Here is an 18,144-nt window from a genome sequence, read left to right as displayed (position 1 = left end):
TTTATATATAAACATTATACAACCAATTACTAAATTCCAAATAATATTAATACTACTGATAAAATGACAATAATGTCATAATTACATATACCTAATTTTGGAAAATGAACACTTGCTAGAAGACAAGAAAAATACAAAATAGGACACGCAATAAGATATGGGCGGAGCATTCTCATCAATGAAATCTAAGTTGCGATTTATAAATGCCACGTGCACGGTATAACTAGAAGTGGGCTGAGAAAAGAAATGTAGCTAATTAAGATTAAGAATTCAACGTTAATATTGCTTCTTAAACACATACTCCTATATGACTATAAATACTTCTAGGCTAGTATTATACACTAAGTTGCAAACTGCAAATAGTGTCGTCAAATTAAAATGGATACCTTAGATAATGGACGTTTAAAGCCCCATTTTGCCATGAATGGTGGCTATGGACCTCTCAGCTATGTCAAAAACTCCTCCTACCAGGTAATTTACCTATATACACATATATACTACTCCTACTTTTATTAAATATTTATATCGAATGTTTGTTGTGAAGTTTGATACTCTCTAGAATAGTGTAATTAATTACCACATGTTTTATTTTTGGGGTAATTGGTAGAAATAAAAACATATAATCTTGCCGAAATTTAATATTTCCCACAATTTTTAAAGATAGTCGGATAAATCATGAACTTTAACCATTGTGCGAATTTGCCATGGTGAATATTTTCAATGGCTAAAACTGACATGAATGAATAAATCTCATGGGCATATTAATTTCCAAGCAACAATCCATATTATGTAGCCTCTAACTTCCTAGTAATAATTAATCATTTTGGGAAATTCACACATTTGTTAAAATTCGTGATTAATCCAACCAACTTTAAAGATTATAAAAAATTCCAAATTTCAGCAATAATGTAGTAATTCCTCCGTCCCATAAAAGTTGAGACAAAACTTTTAGGCACGGAGGTTAATAATTTATATTAAATAAATAGGAGAGATGAAAAAAGTAGGAAAGATAAGAGAGAGTAAAGTAAATGATGAAATAAAAAAGGAGTGATTAGATGTTTTGTCTTTTGTTAAAAAGGAAAATAACTCAATTTTGATGGGACGGACTAAAAAGGAATACGACCCAACTTTTATGGAACAGTATGATTTTTCTGACCAATTACCCTCGTTTTACTAAAGGGTGGAGTGTTAGAATCCGCAAAGGCAATCATTGAAGAAGAAATCGCCACAAATTTAGACATTTCAACCAATCAGATAAAAAACACCTTCTGCCTCGCCGATTTCGGGTGCTCAACCGGAAAAAACTCTTTTCCGGCCATGCACACGATCATCGAAGCCATCAAAAGGAAACACGAATCCTCAGACCTTAAAACTCCAGAATTCCACGTGTTCCTAAACGACGTTGTCACCAACGACTTCCACACGCTCTTCAGATCACTCCCGCCTCAGAGGGACTACGGCGTAGCCGCGGTACCTGGGGACTTCCACGGCCGCCTTCTGCCACAGTCGTCCATCGATTTCGCGTACTCGTCTTGGTCGCTCCACTGGCTGACGGAGGTGCCCAGGGCGGTGGCGGACCGGGATTCTCCGGCGTGGAATGGAGGAGAGATATTTTATTGTAGGGAGAGAAGGGTGGTTTATGAAGCTTATTTGCATCAGTTTGAGAGGGATTTGGAAGCATTCTTGAAATCGAGGACGGTGGAAATGGTGGAAGGTGGGATTATGGCTCTTCTGATTCCCGGAGTGCCGGAGTTTTGGGACCCGCGAAAGGAGTTCACCGTTGTATCGACGGTCGAACTTCTGAGATCTTCTCTCATCGACATGGCCAAAAAGGTATGATCATATATTTGATGTTTCGAAATACGCCGTGGATACCGAAACATCAAATATATTGTTGTACTAATTAATTATATACGTGAGACAGTGAGACGGTATATTGGATTTTGGTACGGTAGAAATGCTTCATTTGGAAACTTTATTATAAATTTTTGGTATAATAAATATTCGATACACAGTACGACAATTTCGATATGATATATTGATCAAATAGTGATAAATTGTATAATTGGACCTTTTGAAGTATTTTACATTAAAAATTAATTCATGAACGTCAATTAATTTAATAGTAGTACAATATGAATTAATATACTCCCTTCGTCCCCATTACATGTCCTGTTTTATATTTTACCATATATGATAGGTAGGTCTCACATTCTATTAACTAATTTATCTCATTTTTTATTATTCCATAGTACAAATATATAAAAGTGAGACATTCTACTAATTTTTTCAATTAAACCTCGCGCTGAAAGTAAAGTGGACACTTTATGGGAGACTAATTAAGAGAGTATTACATCTTAATCCTTCTGTAATAAATAATAATAGGATGATTTTTCAAATAAATATTTCGTATATGTATTTTAAATTAAACTCAAAATCATAGGAGTATGTAATTTCTCAAAAGTTTTTGTAGATAAAATTAAGCAGCATGACATATACATCCACCTCATAAATTGCCCGACTTAATAATTTATGTTTTATCATGCTGCTTGTGTCTCAAATACATTAATTTAATTTGTTCTTTGATTGGTGAATGGTTGTTGCAGGGAAGATTGAGTAAGGCAAAGTTAGAATCATTAAACTTTCCACACTACTTTCCCACCCCACAAGAGTTGAGTGCCATATTGCAAAGGAGTCCCAATTTCAGCATTGAAAGAATGGAGATTTTGAAGACTGAAACCTTTCTCAATGCTCAAGGACACACATCATGTTTCAGGGCAGTTCATCAAACTATGCTTACGCATCACTTTGGAGCCGAAATCGTGGATGAACTGTTCGATTTGTACAGGAAGAAACTCGAAGCTTCACCGGCGTTTTCTATGCCCGACAACGACAGAACTATAGTGCTTCTAACTATCCTCAAGCGCATAATTATTTAGTACTATTATTGTTGGTAATTGCTTCCTCTGTCCGCTATTATATATCTCATATTTCATTTTATGGTGTAAATTGAAAACTGTCACAATTAATATCCCGCAAATTTAACAATTATATCTATGACATTTTTCTCAATTGTCTCGTAGTCTAAAATTATGTATACTTTGGCAAACAAAAATATCACGGGACAAAACATTCGACTAGTTAAACGACATCATTTAATACATTTAGGACCCGTTAAGTTTATAAGAAATGACTAGAAATGGTTCAATCCTTTACAATTCTCTTGTTCAGTTTATACTATTTCAAACTTGCAAGCATAGAACGCAAAGAAATAAAACATGGGCAGAATTACACATTGGAAGTATTTTCATTTTAATGTGAACATAGAACACTTTATGAAAACTGATGGAAGTATTTTCATTTTAATCTATACCTTAAAATATATACTTCTATTTTAGGAATTCTTTTTCTCTTTATTGATGTGACATCCATTTTCAACTAACAATAGTTCAATTACTTTTTATCTTTATCTCTTTCTACTTTACTAATTGTGCATTAAAATTTGTACCCCTCCAAATATGATTATATTTTTAATAGACGGATGGAGTGTACTTTACGACCTCAAGTCGTTCGTTGGTCATTCAAGGAAATAGGAGAGTAGCCTAGGAGAAATTCAAGAGGTTTCAAACATGAGATCAGTAATCGTTTAGGGCAGTAGTTGATCCATCTATAAAAATAATTTCGAGCTAAAACAATTCAACACGTGCAAAAATAAGAATCAAATTAATATCAAGTTTAAAATGAATGTATCGTTTCACTTATACTACTTCGTCCGTCCCCAAAGAGTATGTACATATGATTCGACACGAGTTTTGATGTATAATTGAAAAAATAAGAGAGAGATAGAAAAAAAAAATTAAAAAGTATTGTTAGTGGAGAATGAGTCTCACCTCATTAGAGAGGAAGATGTTTCTAAAATTGGAAAGTTCATACTTTTCAGGGACGGACTAAATAGTAAATCGTTCATACTTTTCAGGTATATATGGAGTAGTAAATAGCAATTGTAGGATATTAGGACTCGTTTGATTGTGTGAAAAAGGCTGGGAACAAGAAGAAGTAGAATTAAGTCACCATTTAGCCTTTTTTCCACCTAGTTATCCTAAAGCTAGATGTAAGGATCTTTTTCCTCTCCAATCAATTTTAAGATACAACTCTTACTTATGACCTTGAAAGGTTTTCGCAACTATTAAGTATCCTTTAAGTATTATTGACTATTTGGCTTCAATATCAATAATTAAATCCTATATGTAAGTGTGATTAAGCTGACTTCTAGTAAACACAACGCATTTAATTACTAGCCGTTTGTCACATAGTCGACATAGATGAAAGGAATTTATTAAAACAAAATGGAGTAAGAAATAGAAAAAAACAACTAAAATAATATCTCGAATCAAGTACTCTCTCAACCATGATAGATTAATAGAAATAAACGATGAAACAAGAAAACACAGAAAACAAACTGGATAAACGTCAGAGGTAGAATTCCTGGGTCTCCTTCTTCAATGCAACTCGATCCTTCCTGCTTGAATTAATCCTACATGAACTGAGGTATATGGATTCGGGTTTGAATACCCTTCTGTGCGTTCAGCCACAGCAGGAAATGATGTTACATACAAGACATAATTTTACATAAAAAAAGATTAATATTCTAATGTTATAATTTATAAATTTATGCTAATTTGGTGTTTTTGAGGCATATTTTGATTAGTAACCTTTTGATTTTGTGTTTATAATATTGGGAATTTAATTTGCAGCCAATTGTCTTCTTCCCTCCCTTATTTATCCTTTCTAGGGTAGAATTACAAGGGGAATTAGATATGCGAAGTCAAGTCGAAGATCCATTTTTAAAAGTTTTAGATTTTAACCATTAGGTAAATAGGGTTGGGAACAAGAAGTAGCTACACTTGAGAGTTTAAGCCATCATTAAGAATTTATAAACCTAGTGATTTCTAAAATTAGACTATTTCTTGATTCTTTCTCCTTATCAATAGTAAGATTTAAGTCTTCAAATAAGATGTCAATTAGTTGACAAATTAGGTAGGCACTATAGAGTTCCATCGCAGTTTAAGAATAGATCCCCTTTAGCTTGTTTTCAAGTGAATAGGAGTATAATTTTTTCAGCTCTTCACTTAGTACTTATTTCGTAGCAAGTTGGAAGTTTTTTCTACTTAGTTTATTTCCAAATACGTTTTATTTTCGCCATTGCTCGTATTTTTCTCATTATATGTCTATCTAAGCTCTTAGCTCTTTACTGTTCGTGCCGGGTTATTTCTGCCATGTATTTTTCTCTATATTTGTCTCTGTGAGCTCTTAGCTCTATACTGTTCGTGTCGGGTTATTTCTGGCATCGTTGACAATAATAATATGCAATAATTGTTAACGTCTATATATAGTACGTAGTAATTCATATCTCCATATAGTTTGGTAATGGATTCCAAAGATAAAAGGACATTTTTCCATGCACGGTGGCAATGGACCTCTAGCTATGTCAAAAACTCATCCTACCAGGCTTTAATTTAAATCCACACATCAATTAAATTAATCAATTCAATTATATTTGGATATGATCGTTATATCTTCATATGTGCCTATGCAAAAATTAATTTAATAATGACGAGACATTTAATTTTGTGAAATTAAATGTAGTAGAGCCGATCTACGTTCAGAGTTGATGACCATAGGAGTATAATAAAGTTGGTCACAATAAAACTAGAAATGAGTTACGAGAAAAACCAAAAAATAAATTAACTGAATGTTAATTATCCCACATCGGGGGATGATAAACTTCTTTGAAGAATATTTTTAATAAGGTGTAATAAATATCGTGGAATAAGATGGCCGATAGAGCCCAAACGCGCGCGGCCGCTGCGCGCCCACAACCAGCGAGCCGCACACCGTGACCCGTGCACCATGTTCCTTGTGTCTTGACAATTAGTCTTTGAACTATTCTTTGGAGCTGGTCGTTGAGCATGGTTCGAGCCTAGCCTATTCTTTTTAGACCACCTAAAACTCCACGCAGTCCCTGACGGATCTGGACTCATGGGGATCCTAGTCCATGTCTTGTCCGCGATGGACCCCGACGCATAGCGGATGACAAAAGGTCCCAGATGGACTATGACAGTCCACGATGTACCTCGTCGTGCAGCGTGTCCAGATACATCGTGTCTCTTAAGCTACAACGGCTAGTGCAACTGTCAGTAACCCAGGCGGTTACACTCGATGGCCTTGATGACAGATATTATGTCTGTTGACTCCCACAACCCCTGCGGATGGACTTGGCCTATAAATAGGCATGCATCTCTTGCATTCCACACACAACAAACTCAAGCATTTTGCATGCACGCTCTCTCTGTCTTTTGCATAATCTTCTCGTCGAAGCTCCATGATAAACACGGGATTTGCATGATTTTAAGGCCTAGATTTGGCTCGTTTTAAATGTCAATCTTGCAAATTATGTTCTTAAATTGCATATATTATATATTTTGGTATCTTGATGTGTTTGTTGATAAATGATAGAAAAAGATAGAAAAAGGTGCAAAAAAGGTGTCAAGGTTCAGCAGCCTCTGTTCGAACCCATCTTCCAACGAGTTTGAAGTCCAATCAGTACTTAATACATACCATTCTCTTCGTCTTCGAAATAGTTTCACGTGAGTACCTTGAACATCTAAATCAGAGTTCTGTGGAGAAAGTTATGGCCATTTTACGAACGTTGCGCAGTGCAGTCAAAATTAGGCGGAAATTGGCGGAAATTGAAGAAAGGAAAGAAATTGTTGCCTCGTGATATCAAATCTCTCCTATTAATTGTAGGATTCGAAATTACCATCTTTTCTATTACTTGAAGGATACTTTTTTACCAATTATAAATCTTTTTCAAGCCTATATATACCCCATAACCTAATTCATAATATTCATCTCAGAGCCTCCTATCCTCTCCATCCCTATAATTCTTCCATCTCATATTCCACATATTATTCTTCCATCTTCCATTGGAGCGGAGCTCTGCAGATCCAGGCAAGAGAAGACTGAAGACTGCATAATTCAACCTTGGGTTTTGTTTTGTTTTTCTTCATGTCTAGTACTTTTTGTTGTTTTACTTGTCTATGAGTATTAAACATCTTTTGTAGAATTTTTGGTAATATGCTATGATTTTGAGTTATTAATTCAATTGTTTTTCCTTGTTAGCTCTTGTAGTTATTTCGATTTCTCTTGTGCTTATACATTTGTTTGATTGGCCATCTTATGAATGCATGTGGATTTTACTACAAGAACTGAGAAGTGAGTAGTCTAATTTGAAAGAGGAGAAATTGATGTCTTTGCCAATAAAATCGAGAGATTTGAGCCTTTGAATGAAGCAAAATTATCTTAGGAGCTTTTAGGAGTTGTTGCCTTAGTTCTAGGAAGGACACTTCGGTTCTAGGTAGCAATCTACAAATTATATGCTTCGAGAGAAGATATAGTTTTACATACGTGATAGCTTAGTAACTCTAGAGACCGTAATTCAAGGAAGTCTTTTGGATTTTAGCTTTTGATTGTGGTTCCTAAAATTCTGCATTCCTTAGCCTGTTTTGTATTTTATTTATTTTTATATTTTCTGTTATTTATTTATTTCTTTATGTCTAGTTTATAAATTCAAACCCAAAAACCATATGTCTCTAAATAGTACATGACGTTTAGTATATGATAGACAGTTGCAATCTTATTCCCTGAGTTCGATATTCCGGTACTGACCTTTAGCTATACTAGATCTACCTTGTATACTTGCAAGAATTTTTAGTGCTAATAAATAGTGCATCAGTCCACCCTTGCCTTACTCCCGTTCGCCGGAGCTATGCTATTAGCAGTGTTGTTACGTCAGAGACGAAGTCGTTTTTATCTTTAGGGACGACACGCCAACCCGAGAGCACTATCAGGACGTATCTCGTCTTGCGGAAAAAGGACTCCTCGACTCAGCTTACCTTTTTCTACAAGTTTATTATGTGTAACTTTCTCCTTGTTATTTCCGCATAGCAAGTTTGTATCTCCGTATATCCAGGACCAATATCTAGTACCTATTGTGTTGTTAGGAACTAGATATTATTGTAAACTTCTTGCTTCTATTCCCTTCTTGATAATAGTGGAATTAGTAGACGTTTAGACAGGTAAATATTGTTAACTAGATGGGGCAAATGTCCCATTTCAATTTTCTATCGAACATAGGGATATACTATATATTATGTTATTCTAATATGCTACATCTTCATCCTAATTTGCTCCTCTACATTTAAAATAAAAATATATTTACTTACCTCTGCCCTAAAATACACGCTTCCTTACACCAATCTACTTAATAGAATAGAGGAGGCCCTAGGCCCAATTACAATATAAAAATATAAAAAGTCTAAGAAAATTTAAAAAAAAAACAGTACATCCTTCTTTTTAAGACAACTGCGAGGCGGAGGCTCTCTCCAGCCCCCAAGAGCCAAAAGTTTTAATACTAATAGTTTTGCTATTTTGGTCCGTTCATAAAATATTGTCCACTTTGCGTTTTTTTTTCCTATTTTTGGTAAATGGACTCTACGTTCCACTAACTCATTACACTCACATTCTATTATAAAACTAATATTTAAATATGGGCATACATTTCACTAACTTTTTCCACTCATTTTTCTTCCTATTTCATAAAACACGCGCCGAGTCAAACATCGACAACATTTTGCGGATGGAGGGAGTATTTATTATAATTTTTATCTCTTCACAATATCCATTTCTCTAAGTTGTTTGCTCTGCACTGTTCATGTCATAGTTGTTTCTAGCATCCTTGATAATAAAAATATGCAATAATTCTTAACAATATATATAGTAGATAGCAATTCAAATTTTCATAGAGTTTAATTGGTGATGGACTCCAATGATAATGGACATTTTTCCATGCATGGTGGAAATGGACCTCTCAGCTATATCAAAAACTCATCCTACCAGGTATACATCTCTAACTTTCATAGTTAAACTGTTGTATTCATATTTTGATATGATCTACTTCTTCTCTCCATTAAGGAAAATTTCCTTTTTTCTTTCCAGTGCGATCCATTTTCCACTAACACACTTTTCTTTCTATATCTCTCTTACTTTATCACTTTTGCATTAAAACCCGTGCCATTATCATGTTTTAAAGAGAGGAGTAATGGAAGCTGCAAAGGCAATCATCGAAGAAGAAATCACCACAAAATTAGAGATTTCAACTAATAACAGCTTCTGCGTTGCCGATTTCGGGTGCTCCACCGGAAACAACTCGTTTCCGGCCATGCACACGATCATCGAATCTGTCAAAGGGATGAATCCTCAGGCCTCAAAACCCCTGAATTCTACGTGTGGTTCAACGACGTCATCTCCAACGATTTCAACACCCTCTTCAGTTCCCTCCCACCCGACAGAAGCTACAAGGCAGCCGCGGTCGCAGGAGACTTCCACGGCCGCCTTCTCCCACCATCCTCCGTCCACTTTGCATACTCATCTTGCTCGCTCCACTGGCTGACGGAGGTGCCCAAGGCGGCGGAGTGCCTCATGTCTGTTTGGCATGGTGGAGAGGAGAGAGAGGATGCTTATGATGCTTATTTGAGGCAGCTTGAGAGGGATTTGGAATCATTCTTGAAGTGTAGGGCTGTGGAAATGGTGGAAGGTGGGCTTATGGCTCTTCTAATACCTGGAGTGCCTGAGTTTTGGGACCCACAAAAAGAGTATACCGTTGGGTCGGTGGTCGAACTTATCAGATCTTCCCTCCTCGACATGGCCAAAAAGGTAATCTCTCCGTCGCATAATATGTGTTCCATTTTGACCGGGCACGAGCTTTAACTTATGTAAAATAAATTGAATTGAAAAAGTTAATGGTACGTGGATCCTATTTTTATATTTTTCTAACTCCATCACGGTAAAAAAGACAATTTTAAGACTATACGAATTTAATTCACAATTGGTAAAGTAAGAGAGAAATGGAAAAAAAAGTGAGTAAAGTATTATTAGTTGAAAATAAATCCCCCAGTCCTTCTCGCTATATTAATTACTCCCTCCGTGCTCATAATAGATGTCACACTTTCCTTTCTAGTTTGTCTCACAAAAGATGTCACATTTTCTTTTTTGGAAAAAATTCTCTCACATAAATATAAAAACTATATTTTCTCTCTTCACGTAACACACAAAACAAAACCTTTTAAAATCTCGTGTCGTCCCACAAGTGTGACATCTTTTGTGGGACGGAGAGAGTATTTATTTTTGCATTAGGGAATCATGTTTAAAAAGTAAATTCAAGCTAATTAACTTGTTGATTTGGATTTTTTTTGTATAAAGATAGAAATGATTACAAAACCCAAAAATTTCTACTTCGATTAATATGTAGTTTTCCCATTCAACCTTTGCATTTAATTTGATAAATTTTGAAACGGAATATTATAGCCTTCTCTCTTTTTCAAAATTTTCATTTCCAATTTGTTTGTTTTGTGTAAATACGGTGGAGTTTTGGGAGGAAAAATATAATGAATTGGTTAGAAATATTGGTGTTGGAGGTTAATTAGTGCCAGACTGAATAGACTGCAGGGTTTGATCGTCTCTATCTAATTTATAACGGGACAAAAAATTTGACTTCCCATCATTGACTATATTGACTATTGCAGGGAAGATTAAGTTATGCAAAGTTAGAAACATTCAACATTCCATACCATTTTCCCACTCCAAAGGAGGTAAGGGCCATATTGGAAAAGAGCAATAGTTTCAATATAGAAAGAATGGATATTCTGAAGAATGGGACATTTCTCAATGTTGATGGCCATGTGGCATGTTTTAGAGCGGTTCATCAAAATATGTTTACTCTTAAGTTTGGAGCTGAAACCGTTGATGAAACGTTCGACCTTTTAAAGAAGAAACTCCAGTCTTCACCCGCCTTTACAAATCCTTTAAATGATAGAACTGTTTTCATTGTTGCTATCCTCAAGCACAAACATGTTTAGTACGTGCTCGCGGAGTGGTAGTTATCTTTGGCTAGAGACATCAAACACAACAATGTTCATAGAGTACTTAAATAAATTCTAGTAAATCACAATCAAATATGTATGTGTGCTTTCTTATTTGGCTGGGGTGGTGTTGTCACAATAAAATATGCATGTGTCTTCTTCTTGAGTGGGAGTGTCAACTAAAATACATGATTACTTTGTACCCCTTATTTATAGTTTGAAAATATATATGCAAGTTATGATATGAATGATAATAATATTGTGCAGAAACCAATTGTTGATGAGTGATGTTTGAAATTGTTGGAAGTGAGTCTTTATATACTGCGAGCTATTATGTACTTGGAATTGTATATATATTAAATGATACTCTTCAAATGCTCGCATATTAATTCAAATGAAGTCTGAAGATAAGCATGAATAAACGTGTTTATGCATCATGCTTGAGTGTGATCTGTCTATGCATTTGGCATATGCCATAGAATGGTAGTGCTGCACTATTTGTGATCTCATTCTACTTATGGAAAACTGGAGGTTACCTATCCGCATCCTAAATGGATGGTCCGTGCAGCATTCTCTCTAGGACATTAGCCGCGTCTATTTTATATAAGATTTGGTCTGCGTATCCTAATTTGCCACTAAGCACTTGATGACATGTTCTGAAATATAATAATTTTTTGACTTTTTGTTAAAATTTTAAATCGTCCAATTGGTAAATCATTAAGAAAATGTAAAATTCTGTTTTTATTGAAAAGAAGTTCAATAAAAAAAATAATTTTTGATTTTGGGTACACGTATAATGAAGTTCAAAAAAACATCACTACAACAAAAAAAACGGCTAAGGACATTTTCTAATTAAGGACGCTAGTTTGTGTGTCTAATTATACCACCGGCGTTTTATAAAGTATCCTTATTTTTTGTGTACCAATTAAAATTAGAGACACTAAAGAAGTGTTCTAAAAAAAGTAAAAAATTAAAATAATGTTCCCACAACTTAGAGACGCTTTCTTTTGCATCTTAAATTATGGTTATTTTCTAAAAGAATTTAAACGCTAGTAATTGCGTCTCAATTTTTATGTCATTCAAAGATAAATTTTTTGCATAGTGCATATATACTAGTATATAGTATGAGGAACAACGTAAGAGTAGATAAAGCATATGTCTTTAGTTTTTGATATATCAAAATATAATTTTCAAATTTTAAAAAAAATATCGAAATGCCACATGGCATAGAGCTACTGGCTACATCAAATGTGTACTTTTGCACGCATTTAGGGCAACCACAATTGATGCTCCGGTTAACTCTAAGTACTGTGGAACGTGGATGCTCTAAAGCAGGGCAGATCTAGTAGAGGAGGAGGATAGGGATATTTTATTAGGGATGTGATCGAATGAAAACTCTAAATATAGTGCAAACTCAAAATTATAATTTGTACCATTGAAAAATATCAACAGATCACAAAAAAGCATCAACAGGAAAATGTCAACAGAATTTCAACGGTAGTCAATGATTGATGCTGTGTTGATATTGTGTTGACACTGTGTTGATATTAAAATCTTGAAATTTTACACTGTGTTGATATTGTATTGAAACTGTGTTGAAGCTGTGTTGAGAAGTTTTGAATTTGTACAATATATAAGTTTGCATTTTATCACTATCCTATTTTATTAATATATTTTATGTAATATTATTTTATTATATAGTTAAAAAAAATTAATTTTCTTCATAAATGCTCCACTTCACACTTTTAAAATTTCTTTTTGTATACTCCCTCGGTCCCATAGTAAATGTCACACTTGGGAGATGACACGGGATTTTAGGAGATGTTATTTTGTGTGTTAAGTGGTGCGAAAAAATATAATTTTATAATTAATGTGAGAGAAAAACTTTTGTAAAAGAGAAAATGTGACATTTTTTGTGGGACAAACTAAAAAGAAAAGTGTGACATCTACTATGGGACGAATGGAGTATATCTTTGGCCCCGTTGAATTGGAATCCTAGCTCCGCCCCTTCCTAAATAGGCACTATTAAAAATGTGTTTATTGTATGTGGCTAGAAGTGCCCAACGTTTATGGTTCCTGCGGTTAACCGTGAAACTATAACCAGCTCTGAACCGAAACCGTGATAATTTACTCTAACCGAAATCGTCGATTTTAGAACCATGATCTGGTTCAAGTTTGAAAATTTCCGAACCGAAACCATGCTAGAACGGCGAAAAACCATGAAACCGAGCAGGAATCACAAAGAACCGCCAAAAACCAATGGTTTGAAACCGTAAAAAAGTGCCGGAAAACCGCCGATTCGGAACTGTAACCGCGAAACATTCTCGCGGTTCGGTTTTGGTTCTACAATTTCTGAAACCAATACCTGCGGTTCCGTACCGTAACTGTCGGTTCTGGAACCATGGGCACCTCTACGTGTGGCTGAAAATGTAAAGCTTCGTAGCAAGATATACTCCCTTCGTCTGCCATAATACTCTCATTTTTCCTTTTTCGTCTAATAAATGTTCTATTTCATTTTTCATATATTGGTAAGTGGATTCTACATTCCATTAACTTATTTCATTCACATTTTATTATTAAACAAATATATAAAAGTAGGTCTACATTGCATTATCTTTTTCTATGTACTTTATTTTATAAAGTCAATTAATTTTTTAAAATTTGTATCTATCAAATATAAGACATTTAATTATGAATGGATAGAGCAGTATCTAAAACACCTCACACATTTTTGTGCTCTTACGTTATCACAGAAAATGATGTGGCCTATAATTAATTTGTATCTTCCGTATATTGTACGTCGTTGACATATTGTTCAAAAATCGTGCGATACTTCTTTTATTCCTTTGATAATCATACGTGCAATACTTTGAGGCCACTTACATATGGGTCATGTCATATTTAAAACATCCTTAAAAGCAGAATGCAAGACCAAAAGACATAGGTTATTAATTAAAGAACATAAAGTAGTAATTTAGTTGAGTTATTTCATTTTCTGTACTTATTTTGAAAAAAATAATAATAAATAGTTGAAATGCAAGAGAGTAAAGTAAGTGAAAGGTAGACAAAAGTTTTGTCTATATTATTCTCTCACTTAGTTTACTTTTTTTCTCTCCTGTAACTATTTATTACTATCTTCGTCCCTGAAAATTTGTCACTTATTTCCATTTTGGTTCGTCCCTAAAAATTTGTCACATTTCACTTTTATCATTTTCTGTAATGGACCCCACATTCCACCAACTCATTTTCACTCACATTTTATTATAAAATCAATATGTAAAAGTGGGACCCACATGCCACTAACTTTTTTAAATCATTTTCTATTGCATTTCTTAAAACTTGTGTCCAGTCAAATGGTGACGAATTAATATAGAGACAGAGGGAGTATCACTTTTTTCTAAAACGAGTGCAGAAAATTAAATGACTCAACTACCGCGAAACTGAGGGAGTACTAATTTGTTTTTAGTCATTAAAAGAAATTAGGATTCAAAATGAATTAATCGATCTAAATAAACTAAATAAAAAGTACTAGTAATAATTTTAGATGTTCTCTATTAATGCTCTTTTTTTTTTATATTTGAAGGTGCATAGGAAGATAGATATCCAAAATTGTAATCCACTGTAGTTTCATAAAACGTGCAATGCTGTATCAGTCTCTTTTAGATCTCTGACAAACAAACGTGCAAATTATAACGTGCAATGTTGTATCAGTCTCTTTTATATACAGTATATCTCTGACAAACAAACGTGCAAATTATAGGATAGTTAGAGCACTCCCAACGGCACTCCCTTATTTCTCCCTAATTCCTGCCACATCAGCGCCACATCAGCATCACATTTTATCCCCAGTTTTTAGCCAACTGCTACATTGGTTTCTCCCTTATTTCTCCCTTATTTCTCCTTAACTCAACATTTCATTTTTACATCATTATTTTTTATATTATTTAATTTTCCCTACAAATGTATTTAATAAATAGACTAATAATGAACAATTCATCGTTGTATTAATCATTGGAAAATATAATACAACGAGAAAAAAAAAAACTACAAATAAAAAACGCAAATAAACAAAGATTTAAAAAAAAAAAAACTAAGACGGAGGGGCCGGAGGGGCGTCGGGATCGAGGCCCATCGTAATCTGCAGGCTTTGGATGCATTTCCAGAGGGCCGCCTTTTCTTCAGGGGTCCCGCCGCCGGTGAAGTACAGCGTGTACATCTGCGTCAGATTGGCGACATTGCTCGAATAAGTGGCTTTTTCTAAGTCGATGTGGGGTTCCGACTCGACTTCCGACGTTGTGCCCTTCCCCTTCCGCCTCCCCTTCGCCTTCTTCGCTCCCTCCGGGCGCTCGTGCGGACCATCCCCACTCAAGTCGATGTGGGTCGCGCTCCCCTCGCTCTCCGAAACGCTAAGTCGCGAGCGCACCGATTTCCCGTGCAGCGCGCCGTGCATCCCCGTCCGGAATTTGGGGAGATCCTTCAGCTTATCGTAGATGTTCCAATACTTGAACCCCTTCGACAAGTACTGGCCACAATACCTCTGTATGGCCTCATCTCGGACCATATGCTCGTTCTGGCCACTGGGCATGTTCGCCAACAAGTTAGAATAAATACCGTTGAAGTGGCCGCAGTCCCTCATGAGGCGCTCCCAATGCCGACGGATCGCCTCGCTGCCATGGTCCTTCATTGAGGCAGTCTTGTGGCTCCTGTACTTCGCGGCAACCCGCTCCCAGAATATGATCTCAGTCTGGTAGTTGCTGCGCTCCGCGTTCTGTGACGTGTCCGCCCAACAGGTGGCTATCAGCTCGGACTCTTGCAGAGTGTAAGTAGTCCTTACCCGCTTCGGCCTCTCATCGGAACCCGTATCAGTCGCAGCCGACGACGCCGGCGCCTTCCCCCTCCCGCTCCTAGAAGGCGGCTCGGTGGGCGTTTCTTCCACCTCGAATTCCTCCGCGCTCAGTGTCGCGGCCTGAGATTCTTGGTCGCCTGGGGTTGATCCGGGGGTGTCGAACTGGGGCCGATACACATCGTCGGCTGGAGAGGGCATTCTGCCGGCAGAGTTGAAGTACGGAGAAAGTCTCCGCGCCGGAGGAGTCTGCAAAGGAGACGGACCCGCGTATGGAAGTTGGCCGGGAGGAGAACCCATCGCCAACAACGAGTGCATCCACTGCTCGTTTGCTTCATCCGTGTTGGGAATTTGTGAACTCGACTCTTTCCCCTTACCCTTACCCTTACCCGAGCGGGAATTTTTCTTCCAAAAGCTCATAATTTTTGGAAGATTGATGAAGATTGAAGATTGGGAGAAGAGATTGAAAATGGAGAGAATGAAGATTGTGGGTGATGAATGGAGGAAGTGGAGGAAATATTTATAGGGGTGGGATGTAAAAATAGCCGTTGGGCCGAAAAAAAAAAACAAAAATTTAAATATCGCCGAGCGTCGCCCACAGTGGCCGGCGATCGCTCGGCGATAATCCAGCGAAAAAACGCCGCTTGGCGAAATAACGGTAAGATTATCGCCGAATTATCGCCGATTTCACCACAACGGCCGGCGATAATCCGGCGATGTTCGGCGATTTTTCGCCGGATTTTCGCCACCCCCATTGGGAGTGCTCTTAGGACCCTGAAATAGTTTAGGACCCTGAAATAGTAAACTTAATTTGCCTTAAAATTAAGTATTTTCGTAACAATAAATCTATGTGACCAAATTTTATACAACAAAAAACTAGTTTATTTAAAAAAAATAAGTTTATTTATGCATTTAATTAAAATATATGGATGCATATATAGTACATGGAAAGTGCATAATATTGTGGTCACATATTTATGATTTGTGTATAATTTTTTTACTTTTTTAGAACCAGAAATGTAATTAGTGCGTATTTTAATACAAATTTAAAAAAAAATAGAAAGGATATTCAAATATAAAAATGAAAAATGAGGTTAAAGGCTAATAAATCTTTTTAACTTGTTCACTTATTATATTTACTATTTTAATATATATTAATGCATCAAATTATCAATATAACCTTATTTTGGTTGTACAAAATTTAGTTGTTTGTCATTACTCTTTTCGTAAACTTTAAAATTGATCAATAATATTATAAACTTTGCACTTAATTTGATACGGAGAGGCCCATATCAATTATAATTGGCAAGAATTCGCCGGATATTGAAGGTCCGTTCGCAGAGGAATTTCCGTCGAGCAACCAAAATCATACACCAACTAGGGTTTGGCGGTAGAAGAAACTTTGCGGAAAAATAAAGAGAAAAGATAAAAGATAAAATGAATTGATATTTTTTGAATGACATATTTATAATTATATGTGGGGATACAATAATATCCTACCAAAATATAGTAAATCAAATATAATAATCTCCTAAGCAAAAGATATGGTGAATCAATAAACTATGGAAAATATATGATAATTCAATACTAAATAATTAATAGGATATCGGGAATATTTCTGAAGATATGCTCGTATCATGGTTTGACATTTTCCACAACATGTCGGTCACTATATTTGACTAATTTATAAGGCTTTTTATTATACTTGACACAATTAAATCAATGTGGTTTTCAACGTGACTTTTTATCCTATTTCTTATGAACTTAAAAATTAGTTTAAAATATCATAAAACGTATCACGACTGCCCACGTAAAAAAAATTTGATGAAAATATCTTATTTGATTCAGTTTGAGAAATTCCAAACAAATAGAATTTTTTTTGATATTATAGACTAATTTCAAAGTTAGTAAAAATACAAAACTTCAGGTAAAATTTATGATTTTAGGGACCAATGTCCCATTTAAATATCATTAATCGTTTAGACCATTAATTTGACCCACTATATTTAAATACTTTTGAGCTAAAACAATTCAACCATGTGAAAAAATAAGAATCTACGTTACACTAAAGTAGGTAGCGAAAAAATTTTCAAGCTTAAATGAATGTATCGATTCACTTATAATTTGCAATGCAATACTAGCATATTAGATTCAAACTAATATAGCTATATCACATATAGTGCGACGTTGCCATGAAAAATGAAGATGAACAACCCCATTTTGCCATGAATGGTGGTGATGGCCCTCTTAGCTACCTCCAAAACTCCTCCTACCAGGTATATATACCTTGTGTGCGTGTGTGTTATATTGTGTGCAAACAAC

At 35.4% G+C, this 18,144-nt stretch overlaps 2 protein-coding genes across 2 annotated transcripts; both read left to right on the top strand.

Annotated features, from left to right (window-relative positions):
* Window positions 1-349: 349 nt before the first annotated feature.
* On the top strand, window positions 350-3,072 carry LOC125210611 (loganic acid O-methyltransferase-like). The gene is made up of 3 exons (XM_048110152.2): window positions 350-471; window positions 1,180-1,833; window positions 2,607-3,072. Exons 1-3 carry the CDS (start codon window positions 379-381, stop codon window positions 2,937-2,939), a joined length of 1,080 nt encoding a protein of 359 aa, XP_047966109.1. The 5' UTR covers window positions 350-378; the 3' UTR covers window positions 2,940-3,072.
* Window positions 3,073-8,893: 5,821 nt separating this feature from the next.
* LOC125210047 (loganic acid O-methyltransferase-like) lies at window positions 8,894-10,976 on the top strand. The gene is made up of 3 exons (XM_048109621.2): window positions 8,894-8,958; window positions 9,309-9,774; window positions 10,644-10,976. The coding sequence occupies exons 1-3, from the start codon at window positions 8,894-8,896 to the stop codon at window positions 10,974-10,976; spliced, it is 864 nt and encodes a 287-aa protein (XP_047965578.2).
* The last annotated feature ends 7,168 nt before the right edge of the window (window positions 10,977-18,144 follow it).

The sequence above is a fragment of the Salvia hispanica genome, chromosome 3 (genome assembly GCF_029641045.1).
Source record: "Salvia hispanica isolate PSC_SH4W2 chromosome 3, Shi_PSC_v1, whole genome shotgun sequence".
Classification (NCBI taxonomy): Eukaryota; Viridiplantae; Streptophyta; class Magnoliopsida; order Lamiales; family Lamiaceae; genus Salvia; species Salvia hispanica.
This window is presented reverse-complemented; position numbering and strand designations above follow the sequence as displayed.

What these genes read in the sequence shown, in the direction of transcription:
- LOC125210611 (XM_048110152.2), top strand. Translation starts at nt 379, where the DNA reads ATGGATACCTTAGATAATGGACGTTTAAAGCCCCATTTTGCCATGAAT. An exon ending in TCAAAAACTCCTCCTACCAG is followed by an intron (nt 472 to 1,179) that starts GTAATTTACCTA and finishes GTTTTACTAAAG; the next exon opens with GGTGGAGTGTTAGAATCCGC. An exon ending in TCATCGACATGGCCAAAAAG is followed by an intron (nt 1,834 to 2,606) that starts GTATGATCATAT and finishes TGGTTGTTGCAG; the next exon opens with GGAAGATTGAGTAAGGCAAA.
- LOC125210047 (XM_048109621.2), top strand. Translation starts at nt 8,894, where the DNA reads ATGGACATTTTTCCATGCATGGTGGAAATGGACCTCTCAGCTATATCA. An exon ending in TCAAAAACTCATCCTACCAG is followed by an intron (nt 8,959 to 9,308) that starts GTATACATCTCT and finishes AATCTGTCAAAG; the next exon opens with GGATGAATCCTCAGGCCTCA. An exon ending in TCCTCGACATGGCCAAAAAG is followed by an intron (nt 9,775 to 10,643) that starts GTAATCTCTCCG and finishes TGACTATTGCAG; the next exon opens with GGAAGATTAAGTTATGCAAA.